Below are 18,522 nucleotides of genomic sequence, written 5' to 3' on the forward strand. Positions count from 1 at the left end.
TATATCTATGCATAAAAAAAAATACACCTATTTATGATAAAAAAAAACACACAAGGCCATATTTCCAAAAAGTTTATTATAATACAAAAGATATACACACTTCTGATATTACAAAGTACAAAAAAGTGTTTCCTTCATTTCAAGCATTATAAAAATAGGTAGAGATGGCTGTAGCATCATAATATAAAGGATATTTCTTTATAAAAGCGTACTGCTTCCATTCAAAATCTTTATAGCGAGACATTAGCTTATCGTGATCATTAGTGAAATCAATATATAGTGAATAGATCACCTCATTTAACCGCATACCGTGCAACACAGGATTGTGTGTGCAAACAGAAGCCTTAAGAGTTAGGGCCCTATTACACCAAATGATTATCAGCTGTACTTGGCCAACTATCAGCCACTTCGGACGATAATAGTTTGGTGTAGTAGGTCATGTTAAAAGGCAACAATCAGCTTCCTGTTGCTCCATGTAATAGGAGCACAGGCAGCAGACCTCGGCTCTCTTCAATGGGCCAATCCAAGGATCATCCGGGCATCCGTTCCCACAGCTCCCCGCACACAGTCCCCAAAGAGAATGTGTTAGGCAAGTATGGGTTGGCTGGTATTTTCTGCATAGCCCTAGCAATATAGTGAGAAAACCTTAAAGCTCAAAGTACCTTTTAGAGGGATATTTCCATCTGGGGTAGTTATGTCCTAGGTCATAACTACACCAGAGGAAAATTTGAAATTAATATTGATAAGCTGGCGGACATATTTGAACATGTCCTGTCTTAATTTTTGCCCTTCTCAAAATTAATTGAGATGTGGATAATACTCTTAAAAATGAAAGAGTTGCTAAATATCTTTTCAAAATATTCAATTATTCAAACTACAATATGTTACTACATATTGTCCAATACATTCTACTGCTTTATCTTTAAATAAACAGTTTACAAGGGGACTATTATAGCGTAGTGAATACATGTCTTCCAGAACAATACTCCCAATGCACTGGATCAATGCTTAGTTAGTAACAGCTATATGGACATACAGTTATATAAGAGAAAGCTGGTTACACATAGTATATTGTTAACGTGCTCCAATGTTGCTGATACTGGTTAAAGCCACCTCAGACCAGCCTTCAAGTGTACGCTGAAGTCTCCTTGTACTTCTCCAAGCCAGCCGAGAATGGCGAGCACAACGCAGGTTCTTGGTCATTACACTGTGGTAATTCAAAATAGCTTCTTTCCTGAGGATTAAATACAGGCAGAATTGTGAATAATATTCACAAATTATTCATATATATATATATACATATATATATACACTATATACACACACACACACACCGGCCACTTTATTAGGTACACCATGCTAGTAACGGGTTGGGCCCCCTTTTGCCTTCAGAACTGCCTCAATTCTTGGTGGCATAGATACAACAAGGTGCTGGAAGCTTCCTCAGAGATTTTGGTCCATATTGACATGATGGCATCACACAGTTGCCGCAGATTTGTCGGCTGCACATCCATGATGCGAATCTCCCGTTCTACCACATCCCAAAGATGCTCTATTGGATTGAGATCTGGTGACTGTGGAGGCCATTGGAGTACAGTGAACTCATTGTCAAGTCCAAGAAACCAGTCTGAGATGATTCTAGCTTTATGACATGGCGCATTATCCTGCTGAAAGTAGCCATCAGATGTTGGGTACATTGTGGTCATAAAGGGATGGACATGGTCAGCAACAATACTCAGGTAGGTTGTGGCGTTGCAACGATGCTAAATTGGTACCAAGGGGCCCAAAGAATGCCACGAAAATATTCCCCACACCATGACACCACCACCACCAGCCTGAACCGTTGATACAAGGCAGGATGGATCCATGCTTTCATGTTGTTGACGCCAAATTCTGACCCTACCATCCGAATGTCGCAGCAGAATTCGAGACTCATCAGACCAGGCAACATTTTTCCAATCTTCTACTGTCCAATTTCGATGAGCTTGTGCAAATTGTAGCCTCAGTTTCCTGTTCTTAGCTGAAAGGAGTGGCACCCGGTGTGGTCTTCTGCTGCTGTAGCCCATCTGCCTCAAAGTTCGACGTACTGTGCATTCAGAGATGCTCTTCTGCCTACCTTGGTTGTAACGGTTGGCTATTTGAGTCACTGTTGCCTTTCTATCAGCTTGAACCAGTCTGCCCATTCTCCTCTGACCTCTGGCATCAACAAGGCATTTCCGCCCACAGAACTGCCGCTCACTGGATATTTTTTCTTTTTCGGACCATTCTCTGTAAACCCTAGAGATGGTTGCGCGTGAAAATCCCAGTAGATCAGCAGTTTCTGAAATACTCAGACCAGCCCTTCTGGCACCAACAACCATGCCACGTTCAAAGGCACTCAAATCACCTTTCTTCCCCATACTGATGCTCGGTTTGAACTGCAGGAGATTGTCTTGACCATGTCTACATGCCTAAATGCACTGAGTTGCCGCCATGTGATTGGCTGATTATAAATTAATTGGTAACTTGCAGTTGGACAGGTGTACCTAATAAAGTGGCCGGTGAGTGTATATATTATATAAAAATATATATATATATTTTTTTTTTAAATGCATGCACTTTTTTTCTCTTCTTACTGCCACCATTTTCTTAAAGACAAAAAAAATAGAAATTGCTTCTCCACTCTATGGGGGTCGTGTTCTATAGTGGGAAAGTCTATACGTGGCGGATTAGTTGCAGACATTTCTGTAACTGTCCCTGTCCACCGCAGCCTCCTCCTTTCCCCTCTCCTTACCATGTGACTTCAGTTGTTTTAAACTAAATTCGGATGACTGAATTCCACTAGCAGCCTTTGGATACAGAACATTGGGGAATATAAGGTTTTACAGCTATAACTACTGTAGATCTAATTTTATGTAAAGGTGAGATATAAATTTGTTTTATCCTAAATGAGTGTAGCCACAATGCCCTTTTTCTAGGTCTTTAAAGAAATCATTTTAGTATGATGTACCGCAAGAATATTAGGCCTTACATGATAGCTAAGGTCCCATTCACACCTGTGTTGTAATTTCTCTCGATCTGCTCCATGATAGGAGCAAGATAGCAAAAGAAGCCACCTAATATTCTAAATGGAAATGACACTTTACAGATCCCACTGATATCTTGGGCAAGATAGCGCTGGGCTATGATGGAAAGGTGTCAGAATGTGTATTACAGCTTGCGGTGTAACCACACACCAGTCACGCTGCCTATGCTGAAAGTGTCTATAATGGGGACATGAACACATGATATGAAAAAGAGGAGTGAAAGAAAGTGACCGGGTCTAATAGATCACGCTTCCCTTTTCATCATTTGGACGGCCATGTGTAATATACTGCTTACATAGGAAGAGATGGAACCTGGATGCTCTATAGGAAGAACCCTGGGTCCTGGCCCTTTTGACACATACATTGTAAAAACCAAGTAAATCCCTTATGGTGACAGTACTCCATTTCAGCAGTATAATGTTCCAGCACCCTAAACATGACAAGGAGTGTGAGGTGTTGACCGGACCTTCAAACCTAGGCGGCCGGCGGACGTGGACAATGTTAAGCAGCTCATTGTTATGTTATGGCTGATTAGTGTATAGCATTAATTCTTTCTCCTATTTTATAGAAGGTCCTTTCTTCCGCACATGGTTTTCTTATCAGTCTAGTGGCCAGGATTTGCATACTGCATAAATCAACTTCTCAAGAGAAAGCATCGTGGTAAGAACTAGAACACGTCAAAGTCCACTTTAATATATAAAAGAGCATTTAGCGCAATTACTTAGTGTGACGGGTAACGGAAGAGCGCATTTATTGCCTGCTAGAAAAGAAGAAAGTCTGATACAGCAAGGAGGTCAGGGACACAGAACCTACTACAGATCAGCAATAAGCCATTATTCTCAGGCTTCTCCAAGGGGAATAAAAGCCTTTACAGTAAAGACGTTTTTTCTTCACGTTTTCAAAAGGCCTGGACAAGTTGCACAATACTTTCAATAGAACCAAGTAGAAAGTCAAAGAAGAGAAAAAAGAAAAATTATTTTCTATTCTTCTATGCTGTTACGATTAAGTAAAGTTGCACTTGAACCAGAAGGGACATTACCTGTTATATAAAAGAAAAGATGAGGCCTATACACTAGAAACATATACCAAATCTATACGGTTTCATTACTGAACACATGTTAATAGGATCCCAAACTCTGTGAATAAAAGGGGAAAGGAATACAGGTGCTTTTAGGAGTTAAATGCAAGTGGCTTTAAAGAGTAACCGTCATTAAAAACAGTGTTGATCAGTTGGGGTCTGAGTATTTAGACCGTGACCGATCAGGATAACAAGCTGGGAGAAGTCTGTGGTCAGCGCGTGATCACCAAGCTTTGCGTCACATGACCTGTACGGCTGCATAATGTAAGTTTCTGGGATCGTCCAGCAGAGCAGGGAGAGGAACGCACAGCAGCACAGACATCTCTTCTTGTCCTGATTGGTCGCAGTGTGAACTTTCAGACCATGACCGATCACAAGTTTTGATGTGTCTCTGAGACATGTCAAAAGTTATTTTTTTCTTTTATAGACAGATACACTTTAAGAAAGGAAGAAAATACCCGGTGGATTAGTAAATACATCAACACCATGCAAAGCTTTATAGAACACACCAAATAAAATACAGGAACTTTACCTGCCAAATACATTCTTCAGTTATCAATGAGAGAAACTGTCATGTCGCTGATAATAGATGGAAGAACAATAAAGGTCAGCAGATTGTTGGGTGTACATAAGGCCAAGTTATTGGGCTTCAGTTATTGCAGTAGTACTCATTTCTTTTATGGCACAAATACAGGGTATATTTCCCGCACATTATATTTATATATATATATTTTAATATAGAATAATATCCACTTCACTCAGTTATAAAATGTTACACAGACATGTGATAAATTTAGATCACTCGATCATCAGATATAGCTGGGAGAAGTACGTGGCAGTGTGTTTCACTCCCCGACCAGGCGATAAATTTAACAGATTGCAGGAGACTGCTGCATTATAAAAGTCTATGGAGCCAGTCTCCTGCACACAGTAGAACTGATAGGAGACTTGTGGAGCACGCACGCCACCACTCCATTTACTGTCGGTGGAACTGGCGAAGATAGCAGAGCTCTATTCTAGCCCATCTTCAGCAGCCCCACAGACAATGAATAAAGTGGTGCTGCACATGTCGACTTGCCACTCCTTCATAACAAAGACCCAGGACGCTTGTTCTGGAGATTATGGGAGATCCTAGCAGTCATGGTCCTTGTACACAGAGTGATTATCGTTCAAATCTTGTTTAAGCAAAGCTAACGTTCAAGAGATGAGAGAGAAATCATTCATCGTGGTCTTTCATCATGTTCTTAAATTGCTGTTAGTTTGCTGATAATTTGCAGATCGCTTAGTCTAAACAGTCTTTCAAAGATTCATCCTAGTTTGTGAGATAGCCTTAATCTATCTTAAAGCGACAATAATAACGATTTATCTCTGACTAAACGTTGATCGGCATAATAAACGTTGATCGGCATAACACACATATTTACTTTAAAATCGTTAAACGATCGATTGAACAAATTATCGCACCATGTAAAAGGACCATTAGACTTCACACAGTCTTGAGTTATTCCCTATCCTATGGATAGGGAAGAAGTCTTTTTAACTAAGAATACCTTTAACTACTGAACTTTGTTTTCTCTTAGCATTTACACCTTGTAAATACATGGAAAAAAAAACTCCTTAGTATTTACACCTTCCACAGAGTATTAGTGTAAATACAAGGTATTATGGCGTGTCGGCTGGCAGGCTTACAAACACTTGTGCTACCTTTATGCATGATAAGCACCCGAAAGATCTCTACATGTCTAATATTTCATGTTAATATATGTCCTTATGTTAATACAGCTTTCCCTTTCAACTGATGATAGTGTAAGCTATAATGTATTTTCTTCCGGGGTTGGTAGGGTCAACATTGGCGCTGGCTTTAATAAATGTCCCCTCGCAGATCTGGATAATGCGGTTTCGATATCAGATCTATGCTTTAGGCAGTGACATACACCAGGGATGCCTCATACAAATAAATCCACATTACCTTTCTTCCTTCAAGATGGCATCATCAAATACCCTAGAGAGGCGTTTTAGCTGCCGGATTCCTGCAGAAACAGATTCCAAGTCCTTTTCAAATTGCCTGCATATAAAAGTGAGAAAAAAAATGGTACAAACAGAATATGAATGGAAATCACACTGCAACATGTTATCTTCTGCTATACAACAAAAGAGACCGGCCGTTCCGACCCGGATCATCCCGGCCGGTACTTTTGGCTGCAGGGTTCTGATTAGTGTTGTCACGATACCAGAATTTTGAGTTAGATACCAATACCAACTTTTTTTTTTCAATGCTCGAAACCAATTCGATACTGAATAAATTACATAAAAAACCCTCACAAGAATAGAAATTGAAACACTAGCTAGCTGGGGATGATGGGAGTTGTAGTCATGTAACACACACCAGCTATCAAGGGGATGGTTGGGGCTGTAGTCATGTAACACACACAGTTCAGCTACCAGGAGGATGGTGGGGGCTGTAGTCATGTAACACACACTTCAGCTATCAAGGGGATGGTGGGGGCTGTAGTCATGTAACACACACTTCAGCTACCAGGGGGATGCTGGGGGCTGTAGTCATGTAACACACTTCAGCTACCAGGAGGATGGTGGGGGCTGTAGTCATGTAACACACACCAGCTATCAAGGGGATGGTGGGGGCTGTAGTCATGTAACACAAACTTCAGCTATTGGGATGATGAGGGCTGTAGTCATGTAACACACACTTCAGCTACCAGGGGGATGCTGGGGGCTGTAGTCATGTAACACACACTTCAGCTACCAGGGGGATGCTGGGGGCTGTAGTCATGTAACACACACTTCAGCTACCAGGAGGATGGTGGGGGCTGTAGTCATGTAACACACACTTCAGCTATCAAGGGGATGGTGGGGGCTGTAGTCATGTAACACACTTCAGCTACCAGGGGGATGGTGGGGGCTGTAGTCATGTAACACACACTTCAGCTACCAGGGGGATGCTGGGGGCTGTAGTCATGTAACACACTTCAGCTATTTGGGGATGGTGGGGGCTGTAGTCATGTAACACACTTCAGCTACCAGGGGGATGGTGGGGGCTGTAGTCATGTAACACACACTTCAGCTACCAGGGGGATGGTGGGGGCTGTAGTCATGTAACACACACTTCAGCTACCAGGAGGATGGTGGGGGCTGTAGTCATGTAACACACTTCAGCTATTTGGGGATGGTGGGGGCTGTAGTCATGTAACACACTTCAGCTACCAGGGGGATGGTGGGGGCTGTAGTCATGTAACACACACCAGCTATCAAGGGGATGGTGGGGGCTGTAGTCATGTAACACAAACTTCAGCTATTGGGATGATGAGGGCTGTAGTCATGTAACACAAACTTCAGCTATTGGGATGATGAGGGCTGTAGTCATGTAACACACACAGTTCAGCTATTGGGATGATGAGGGTTGTAGTTGCACATTTCGTGCTTCCAGGGCTTGGTGACCAGGATCTGGGCGGCAGGGTAATCTGCAGGTTACAGCCCCCCTCCCCCATCAGAGCACGGCCGACCTCCTGGTCATCCCCCACTGATGTCTGCCCGGGAGTTATCTGAGGGCCCTGGCCGCTCCTCCTCACAGTCCTGCGGCCCCCACCTCACAGTGCAGCCAGATGGAGTGGCCGCATCTCCTCCTCACCTCCAGCCTTCTCCTCCGTCCTCCTCTCCCAGACACCCGCTCTCCCTCTTCAGCCTCCTCACCTCCTCTCCCTCTTCACCTCCTCTCCCTTCTCCTCCGTCCTCCTCTCTCCCGGACCGCCCGCTCTCCCTCTTCAGCCTCCTCACCTCCAGCCTTCTCCTCCGTCCTCCTCTCCCCGACCCCCGCTCTCAGTCTTCCTCACCTCCAGCCTTCTCTGTCCTCCTCTCCCGGACGTCCCGCTCTCCTCCGTGCAGCTCCACATGCCACATAAATCATCTCCCTGATAATAGGGTCCTCAGCCGGACCCTATTATCAGAGAGACACCGGCAGCGGGGGTCTGCTACACACAGTAGCCGACCCCTGCAGCATACGGAGCGGCTCAGGAGGGGTTAATGCCGCTGTCAGTGTGACAGCGGCATCTACAGAGTTACACAGCCGGCACTAGCAATTGCTATGTGCCGGCTATTTGAAATTGGCGCCGCCGGGAACGGAGGGAGAGAGCGCGGAGGAAGTGACAGGTGGGAGCAGGGGGCGGCACACAGAGAACACGGCCGGCGCTCAGATAGCCGCCGGCCGTGTTCTCTGCTCTATACTTTGTTAAACTGCGCTATAATGCTAATTAACATAAAGTTTCGATACCAGGAAATCCTGGTATCGAACCGTTTTTTTGCCCGAAATATCGATAGTAGTATCGATATTTCGGTGCATCGTGCATCCCTAGTTCTGATGCGGGCCCATCAGCGCGTGCCTGCATCAAAACCTCACACAGCCGATGGCAACAAAGGCCGTACTTTTACGGAGTGTGAACATAGCTTTAGGGTGTGTTCACACTACAGAATCATTGCAGATAAATACCGGCGCTAGTACCCACTCACAGGCGCCCGCCTTTCCGCCAGGGACATCATTCTATAGGCAGGCCGATTTCGCTATCCGCCGAAAGAAATTGACATATGAATTCTTTCGACGGAATGCAGAATCTGCCCATGCATAGAATGGTGTCTATGGCACGGGCGGAAATGCACGCGGCTGTGAGCAGGTACTAGCGATTGAATTTTTCCGTGTGGATTCCGTAGTGTGAACCCACCCTTATTCCCTGATATATGGCACATTTTTTAGCTAAAGCTCATCTAAAAGGGCAATTCCAAAGGGGGGGGGAGCTTAAAGGGGAAGAAAATTATATATATATAAGTCTCTGTTGTTCTCTCAGCAGGGCACAGTAGCATAAGTGACAGCATAAATAGCGACAGCGGCATTCTTACTATGAAAAATACGGGAAGCCTGTCAGAGACTAAGCAAACCCCAGGCTAAGTTCATGGGATCAAAAAGAATTTTCTGCCATTTAACAGGTTACACAGCAATTCTGACTGTCACACTGTAAGGATCGCACTGCATCTGTAAGGCAGCCATTTTTGGGTCTCAATGCGATTCCATTCAGTGACGCTGCAAGATCTTTATGCAATCCACACAGTGAGAGAGTGATTTTTATTCATATATACACAGCCAAAATCACTTGAAGCCATGATGCTGATGTGAACAGTCCCAGAGTATGGTTCAACTTTATAAAACCATCAGCCTTCCCCCGTACCTTCTTCTGTTCCCAGTCACAGGTGAGGCGTATGGGCTGTTCAGGGATGCTGCCCTCACTGATCTCCGCAGGTTAAGCCCTTCGTTCCCCACTTTATTTGAGAAGCTTCTCCAATTGGAGCCGCCAGCTCTTCTAGTATAAGGGGAAGCCCTCTTGCTGAACTTTGGTGTGACCTTAGTACTTGGACTTGCTTCTTCTATCAGCCGTCGACACCTTGGAGTTCTAGGTGTAGATGATCTCTTACTACTTTTGGGAGTACGGCTTTGTTTTGTGGTCCCTCTAAACTGGTCAGGGGAATCCAATAAAAAATGACCTGTGTTTTTGCGATTTTTCTTTACTTTCTGCAAAATATAATTAAAATAAAATATCAGTTTAGTACATATGTTTTACCCAGAGAACAATGGCAATACTGAACCTCGACCCCTTCGTGACCAAAGGCCATCGATGTCAGGGTCAAATTGAAGTAAGGTTCCTCCTTGCCTTCTTTTTTTGCGCCATGATGTCTAGCTTTTATTGGTGTTAGATAATTTTTTTGATTACTTATTTTTTTTCTGATAACAAATCAGCAATCCTGGTGTGTTTTTTTTTTTTATTCCTTTTCATTTATGGTGTTCACTGTGCAGGAACAATATTGTTATATTTTAAAAAGATTAGACAACTACCATACATCCGTTTATTTTTTATATTTCTTTAATTTGTATAATGGGAAAGAAGTTAATTTAAAAAAAATTATGGGGGCTTTATTTTATAAGGTTTTTTTGTTTTAATGTGCTAAACCTTTTTTTTTTTTTTTTTATACACATTTTATAAGTACCCTCAGGGGACTTATATATGCAATTCTCAGACTACACATACTGATCAATGGTTTGATCAGTACCATCGGCGATCTGTGCATAGAGTCTGCCTGATAGCAGACTCTATGCACAGATCGCCCAATCCAACGGGACAAAGGTAAGCGTTTTACCCCTGTCTGTGAGTGTAAGTGATCCCCCACAGCATTGCTGTTCTTAACCTGTCACTGACTTCCTTAAACGCCGTAATCGTTATGCATCGCAGTGTTTAAAGAGGATAATGACCGCCACTGCCTGTCATTTATATATGTTCCTGCTGCACAAGGCATTGATAGCGGGAACGTATATAGCCGTATGGCTGACGTGAAGGGGTTAATCATTGTTTCATCCATCTAGCAAAAGTTCAGAATATTCAGAAAATTTCAACACTGTCTATATAGGACTTTAAAGTCTATATACAGCTTTACAGAGTTCCACTTTCTCTATATGAGAGAAGAGATCTTACTTTGACTCATTTTGTACGATAAAGTTTCCATGGCACATCCCATAATCCCACAGCTGGGCTTTGCTTGGCTGCATTGGGTTTGGAGAGCAATTTGTGCAGCTTTTTTTTCCCTCTCTTTTATGTGTCTGTTAAAGCGCTGCTAGTCTGAACATCTTAAGGGATTACTTCTTCATACGGCCCTTTGTAGCTGAGACTTCAATATATAACAATTGAATGAATGAGAATATGAAGGATCATATCAAATACCTGAAGGTTAAAAGGAAGGCAAGGTATAAGAAGCATTCTATTTTCCCCTTCAGGTATAAGACGACATACTTCCCTTTAAAAGCCTGTTTGATTATATCATAGACTGCTTAGTTGCTGGAAAAACAGGACGGCTTTATGGTTTCCTTAAAGTGACTCTGTACCCACAATCTGCCCACCCCAAACCGCTTGTACCTTCAGATTTTTAATGCTTTTAATCAAAGATCTGTCCTGGGGTCCGTTTGGCCTATGATGCAGTTATTGTCCTAAAAAACAACTTTTAAACTTACAGCCCCGTGCCAAACTGCCGTGGCCTAAAGTGTGTGTGCATTAGGCTGACAACCTCTCTGTCCCTCCTCCCCACCCTCCTCATCAAAAGAAATGCTCCAGGCAGATTGTCTCCTATTCATCAGCTGTAAGAACACAGCACATGGGTTGGATCTTTAAAGGGGTAGTGCGGCGGTAAAAAATTATTCACAGAATAACACACATTACAAAGTTATACAACTTTGTAATGTATGTTATGTATGTGAATGGCCCCCTTTCCCGTGTCCCACCACCCCCACCCGTGTACCCGGAAGTGTAGTGCATTATACATACCTGATCCGTGCCGACACGCGTCCGCCATCTTGTGCTAAATGTCATCTTCGGCCGCGGCTGAGCAGCTGATGACGCAGCCGGCACTCGGGAAGATCGGAGGTGTTCGGGCCGGCCGAAGATGACGTTTGGCACAAGATGGCGGACGCATGTCGGCACAGATCAGGTATGTATAATGCACTACACTTCCGGGTACACGGGTGGGGGTCATTCACAGACATAACATACATTACAAAGTTGGATAACTTTGTAATGTGTGTTATTCTGTGAATAATTTTTTACCGCCGCACTACCCCTTTAAGGCACCTGTGCAGTATTCACTGAAAAGGAATAGGAAAAATACTGCCAGTGGCATTCCTAATGATGAAGAGGGTGGGGAGGAGGGACAGAGGGGTGGTGCAAAGTTAGGGCACAGATACTTTAGGCCACGGCAGTTTGGCACAGGGCTGCAAGTTTAAAACTGCATCACCTGAAGAACTGACCCCAGGACAGATCTTGGATTAAAAGCAGCTATCTGAAGGTACAAGCGGTTTGGGGGGTCCGATTGTGGGTACAGAGTGGCTTTAATATTTCATATGTGTAATGTTATACTGTATAATTTAACTGGACTCAATAGTGTGGTCTGCTGCATTACCAAGTTATATGGCCATCACTAAATAACTCTGTCCAGGTCACTTAAATGGTTGACACCCACTGCAGTATACACCGTCAGCATATGGCATACACCACAAGCGCAGTGTTAACCCTAATGGACAGCGGAGCTGCGTGATCTTTAGACACACCCTTGCAGAATATTTCAGGCTGACATTACATCCCAGACACGCACAGCTCTCCCTACTTAAGATAACAGACACTCTTATCATTCCTCTGGCCCATACACTATATCTAGAGGAGGGAAATATTTCTACAAAAGTCTTATCAAAATAACGGATACATTCCACACATGCTTCACATTTTCCCGCCCAAGGTCTCAAGGGGGAACAATTCAGGATAGAAACTTTTTGCAGCTAAAAAAAAATAAAAATAAATCACTAATCTGTTTTTTGTATGGAAAAAAAAAAAATAGCCTTTCAGGAGAAACACTTCACTTTCTATTAACACAAACAATTTAGCAAAGATTTAAAGGGACTGTCCAGGAAAACAAACAAACATTTGTTGGTGGATGGTTAGGAGAGGAGCCCTATACAGCGTAGGCTGGGTTCACACTGCGTTTTTGCAATCCGTTTTTTTCATCCCTTTTTTGCAAAAAAAAAAAAAAAAAAAAAAAAAGGGATGAAAAACGGATGAAAAAAATGCATTTGTGTGCGTTCGTTTTGATCCGTTTTTCCATTGACTTCCTTTGTAAAAAAAAAATGGATAAAAACAGATCCGTTTTTTTAACGGACACAAAAGTAGTGTCAACTACGTTTTTGGGTCCGTTTTGATCCGGTTTTTTTTTTACAATGGAAGTTAATGGAAAAACGAATGCACACAAATGCATGTTTTTTTCATCTGTTTTTTAGCAAAAAACGGATTGCAAAAACGCAGTGTGAACCCAGCCTTAGATTGATGGCCGCTTACATTATTATGGATTACATGCAGGATTTAAAGCAGGTGTCTGACATCAATGTTTTTCATAGGTGTATTACCCTACAGTAATGTGTTAAACTTGCCAAAGTAAGGCTTGTAAAGAGAGACACTGGTTGGGCCTTACATCTATAAAACTTGCTGTGGTGCAAGGTGTTAGTGGCTTCTGTCATTACTGTAGCAGTGAAACTAGCACTAAAAAAAAAAAAAAAAAGCTACAGATACTGTACTAGGAGATGGCAATCAAAGTGAGAATATGGTGCAGAGACAAAAGCATGGTGTCATAGCTTCCAAACTATTATATTATAGCCCAGCGAACATTTTTATTAAACTATTGTATTGTCCCCCAAAAGTTATACAAATCACCAATATACACTTATTATGGGAAATGCACAAAGTGCTTTTTTCCCTGCACTTACTACTGCACCAAGGCTTCACTTCCTGGATAAAATGGTGAGGTCACGACCCGACTCCCAGAGCTGTGCGGGCTGTGGCTGCTGGAGAGGATGATGGCAGAGGGATGCTCAGTGTCCCTCCAGCGCCCTGTGTCCCTCAGTATCCCCCTGCCATCATCCTCTCCAGCAGCCACAGTCCGCACAGCTCTGGGAGTCGGGTCGTGACATTACCATGTTATCCAGGAAGTGAAGCCTTGATGCAGTAGTAAGTGCAGGAAAAAAGCACTTTATATAACATTTCCATAATAAGTGTACATTGGTGATTTGTATAACTTTTGGGGGGCAATACAATACTATAATAATTTTTTTCGCCAGACTTCTCCTTTAATTGGAAGCTATGACAACATGCTTTTTGACTCTGCACCATAGAGGAAATCATCATCATCATCATAGTGGCTAGATTGCAATAATGCCATCAGTACTGAAAACCAGAAAAGTGTATTTAAAGGGAAAAAAAATAATCTTTCAAATCAACCGGTGTCAGAAACTTATATCTTTGTAATTTACTTCTATTAAACAATCTGAGGCATTCCAGTACTTATCAGCTGCTGCATGCCCTACAGGAAGTGGTGTATTCTTTCTAGTCTGAAACAGTGCTCTCCAAAAGCAGTAGCAAATTCCCATAAACCTCTCCTGTCATGGAAAGATGTAGCAGCAGTGAGCACTGTGTCAGACTGTAAAGAAAACTGCAGGACATACAGCAGCTGATAAGTACTGGATGACTTTAGATTGTTAAATAGAGGTAAATTACAAATCTGTATAACTGTGTGATGCCAGTTGATTTGAAATAATTATTTTTTATAGCCAGAGTACCTCTTTAAGCCTTAACATTTACCTGTGACATGGCTCCAAACACGTTCATTGCTGTAAGGGCCATGGACTGCAGGGGGCGCTGCTTCTCCTTTACACCCACTTTGCTCCAGTCAGGCACAGCGTTTATGTTGATTTCCACCTGCTTTAGCGGCATCCTCTTCCGCAGGGACATACGCACGGTGTTGAGCGAGCTGGATGAGGGTCTCTTTCTGAACTTGTCAGGCTGAGGACTGTCTTGTTCATCGATATTTTCCAATACATTGTGGTTCCTCCAACCAACACTTTGAAAGATTGAAGTCATCTTCCTTTACCCTTGATAGACACTGGAAGACACAAGGCAGCGTGTAACCAACAAATATTCATCACTTTACTCTTCTTTTAATCATTGGACGCAGCATAAGATCCACAATGAAATCCTCAGTATCAAATCCACAGCATTGGCCGCAGATTTTATACATAGAAAGTTGCTGCAGGCCGAGGGAATTTCTGTGTGAAGACCACAGCATGAATGCTACATGTGGACATCAAATAATCAACTTGGGACACAGTATTCACATTGTGATGAAAACCACAACCAAAGTATTAGCACCTAATATGTGTATGAACAGTAAGTGAGCAGTCTCCTGGCTGTCCAGGTTAGGTTACTGTACGAGTATCTGTATTACCACACTGGAAATATACTATATTGTTAAAGGGCGACAACTAAATAGGTGGGAAACACACAAAAGATTCAACAGGGCAAAAAAGATAAAACAGTCTGCACCTTGGGCCTTTACTTGCCCTATCCGCCCCGGCTGAGTGTTTCTCCCATGGACAATAATCTTAAAAGGGTATTCTGCTTAGAATTATTTTTAAATACTGTATGTTGCTGCCCTGACGCAGAATGAAGAACAGCCTATTCTTACCTCTCCGTTCTCCCCCGGCGTCCTCCTACGACATCTGTTGTCCCCTGCTGAACAATACCACCTCTATGGGCAGTGACAGCCCGCTCAGCCCACCACTGGCCCATCTCAATCAGTTAGGGTCCTATTACACGGGATGATTATCGTGCGAAAAATCAGTATATCGTTTGAATTCAAAAGATAATCGTTCTGTGTAATTGCAGGCAACGATCAAAAAAATCGTTCGTATGAAATTTGATTTAGATCCGAACCTAAAATTATCGTTAATCGTTCGCTGTTATTCATTTGCTCAAGTTCCGCCTTTGTTCACTAATCCTTCAGTGTAATTGCACATTGTTCATTGCTTTGCTGGGATCAGATGGAGTAAACGATCATAGTAACGATCACAATAACGACCATCGTCCTGTGTAATATGGTGAACGATTTCAGGTTAACGATAAACAATCTTGTTTGCGATCATTTATCGTTAGTCATTAACCGTTAAAAATCTCTCGGTGTAATAGGACCCTTAGTCATTGGCTGAGCAGGCTGTCATTGCCAGACGAGTCCAGCTTGGTAGTGGAGGGACCGAATATGAATAAGACAGTGGCTCTCCAGCTGTTGCAAAACTACAATTCCCATCATCCCTGGAGAGCCAAAGCTAAAGCTATTAAGGCATGATGGGAAGTGTTGTCATGTAATAGGTGGAGGGCCACAAGTTTGACATCCGTGAAAATACCTGGTTTTAAAATAGAAATAAAACAAGACTCACATTCCTCTGACTGCTTTCCCTTGGATACAACTCTTTCTCACAGCAGATGCCCTTTGTGACCTTGACGAGAGCCCATATCCAGGACATGTTATGGCTATGTTCACACACTGTCAAAATATCGCCCACTTTTACTGTCAGCGGTCATTTAAAGGGAACCAATCAGCCGGCTCTTCAATGGTGCTGGGGGATCTGGGCTCTTTGCAAACCCCACCTGCAGCTCCATAATATTATATTATATTATATAATCACATCAGTAACAATACAAAGATCTTAGTCAGAAATTTCCAACATGGATCTGAATTCTACAAGAAGAATTATCATGTAAATCCTGGATGTGGGATCCGCTAGCTGACATCCACAGACAGGGGGAGACTTATCTCAGCCAGGACAGTTTTCTTGGTGGACGGACAATGGCCGATCATAAGACACAACTAACGGCTTCAGTAACGGATGAGACATATACACCAAGACAATGCACTGACTGTAGGGATCAGCCATAGGACAATGCACTGACTGTAGGGATCAGCCATAGGACAATCCACTGACTGTAGGGATCAGCCATAGGACAATCCACTGACTGTAGGGATCATCCATGGGACAATTGCCTATATTGCATTGCATTGCCTGTAGGGATCATATATACTGCATCACAGCCATAGGACAATGCACTGACTGCAGGGATTATCCACACAGCGCACAGCACTGCCTGTAGGGATCATCCACACAGCGCACAGCACTGCCTGTAGGGATCATCCACACAGCGCACAGCACTGCCTGTAGGGATCATCCACACAGCGCACAGCACTGCCTGTAGGGATCATCCACACAGCGCACAGCACTGCCTGTAGGGATCATCCACACAGCGCACAGCACTGCCTGTAGGGATCATCCACACAGCGCACAGCACTGCCTGTAGGGATCATCCACACAGCGCACAGCACTGCCTGTAGGGATCATCCACACAGCGCACAGCACTGCCTGTAGGGATCATCCACACAGCGCACAGCACTGCCTGTAGGGATCATCCACACAGCGCACAGCACTGCCTGTAGGGATCATCCACACAGCGCACAGCACTGCCTGTAGGGATCATCCACACAGCGCACAGCACTGCCTGTAGGGATCATCCACACAGCGCACAGCACTGCCTGTAGGGATCATCCACACAGCGCACAGCACTGCCTGTAGGGATCATCCACACAGCGCACAGCACTGCCTGTAGGGATCATCCACACAGCGCACAGCACTGCCTGTAGGGATCATCCACACAGCGCACAGCACTGCCTGTAGGGATCATCCACACAGCGCACAGCACTGCCTGTAGGGATCATCCACACAGCGCACAGCACTGCCTGTAGGGATCATCCACACAGCGCACAGCACTGCCTGTAGGGATCATCCACACAGCGCACAGCACTGCCTGTAGGGATCATCCACACAGCGCACAGCACTGCCTGTAGGGATCATCCACACAGCACTGCCTGTAGGGATCATCCATACAGCGCACATCACTGCCTGTAGGGATCATCCACACAGCACTGCCTGTAGGGATCATCCATACAGCGCACATCACTGCCTGTAGGGATCATCCACACAGCGCACAGCACTGCCTGTAGGGATCATCCACACAGCGCACAGCACTGCCTGTAGGGATCATTCATAAAGCACACAATCACAGCACACATCACTGCCTGTAGGGATCATCCATACAGCACACAGCACTGCCTGTAGGGATCATTCATAAAGCACACAGCACTGCCTGTAGGGATCATCCATACAGGACACAGCACTGCCTGTAGGAATCATCCACACAGCACACAATCACAGGACACAGCACTGCCTGTAGAGTCCCAATGGCAGGACAATGGGCTCAGCAGTGATACCCCGCAGTCACTACACCCCCAGCACGCGGGAATACCGCCGCCCGGTACCGCACAGCATACAGTATACAGCTATACCCGGCGGCATCACTCACCCGCTCACTCTTCTCTCCGCTCCTCTCTGTGTGTTCGAATCCAGCGCCGCTCCCGCCCGCTCCCGTCTGCTCTGCTCCTATTGGTTGGCGCCCAGCGCAGACGCCTATGGAGTTAACCAATGCGGCGCCGTACACACAGGCATCAGGGAATACTGCGGCGGGAGCGGCGTACGGGCCGGGAGTGAGAGGGTTACACCGGATGCGGCTGGGCGGGAGACGGCGCCTCGCGCTGGGAGCGGGTGTTGTCCGGGTCTGAACAGAGAGAGAACCTTCATATGGAGTGTGAGGGAGGGGGGGAGGGGGAGGAGGATGCGAGGATGCAGTGCAGTGCAGCTATTACTGCGTTATATAATTGGGGTGAATAATATTTAATCCCTTAGTGAGCAGCCAGGGATAAAGCATTAGTTGTAGGATTTATCTAATGACAAAAACGCTTAAAAAAAAAAATAAAATATATATATATATATATATATATATATATATATATATATATATATATATATATATATATTATATTTTTTCCCCTCCACGTTACCATGTGAGACTTGTT

At 44.0% G+C, this 18,522-nt stretch overlaps 1 protein-coding gene across 2 annotated transcripts; it reads right to left on the reverse strand.

Annotated features, from left to right (window-relative positions):
* Window positions 1–61: 61 nt before the first annotated feature.
* PIMREG (PICALM interacting mitotic regulator) lies at window positions 62–18,205 on the reverse strand. Of its 2 annotated transcripts, XM_069945286.1 has the most exons (6): window positions 17,973–18,205; window positions 14,367–14,667; window positions 9,375–9,715; window positions 6,113–6,208; window positions 4,676–4,722; window positions 1,148–1,234 (listed from the first exon to the last, which is right to left on the reverse strand). In XM_069945286.1, the coding sequence occupies exons 2-5, from the start codon at window positions 14,643–14,645 to the stop codon at window positions 4,692–4,694; spliced, it is 747 nt and encodes a 248-aa protein (XP_069801387.1). In that variant the 5' UTR covers window positions 14,646–14,667; window positions 17,973–18,205; the 3' UTR covers window positions 1,148–1,234; window positions 4,676–4,691. The 2 variants fall into 2 exon arrangements, with proteins under 2 accessions (XP_069801386.1, XP_069801387.1); XM_069945285.1 differs by lacking the exon at window positions 4,676–4,722 and having other exon boundaries at window positions 62–1,234.
* Between the last annotated feature and the right edge of the window lie 317 nt (window positions 18,206–18,522).

Source organism: Dendropsophus ebraccatus, chromosome 11 (genome assembly GCF_027789765.1).
Source record: "Dendropsophus ebraccatus isolate aDenEbr1 chromosome 11, aDenEbr1.pat, whole genome shotgun sequence".
Lineage (NCBI taxonomy): Eukaryota > Metazoa > Chordata > Amphibia > Anura > Hylidae > Dendropsophus > Dendropsophus ebraccatus.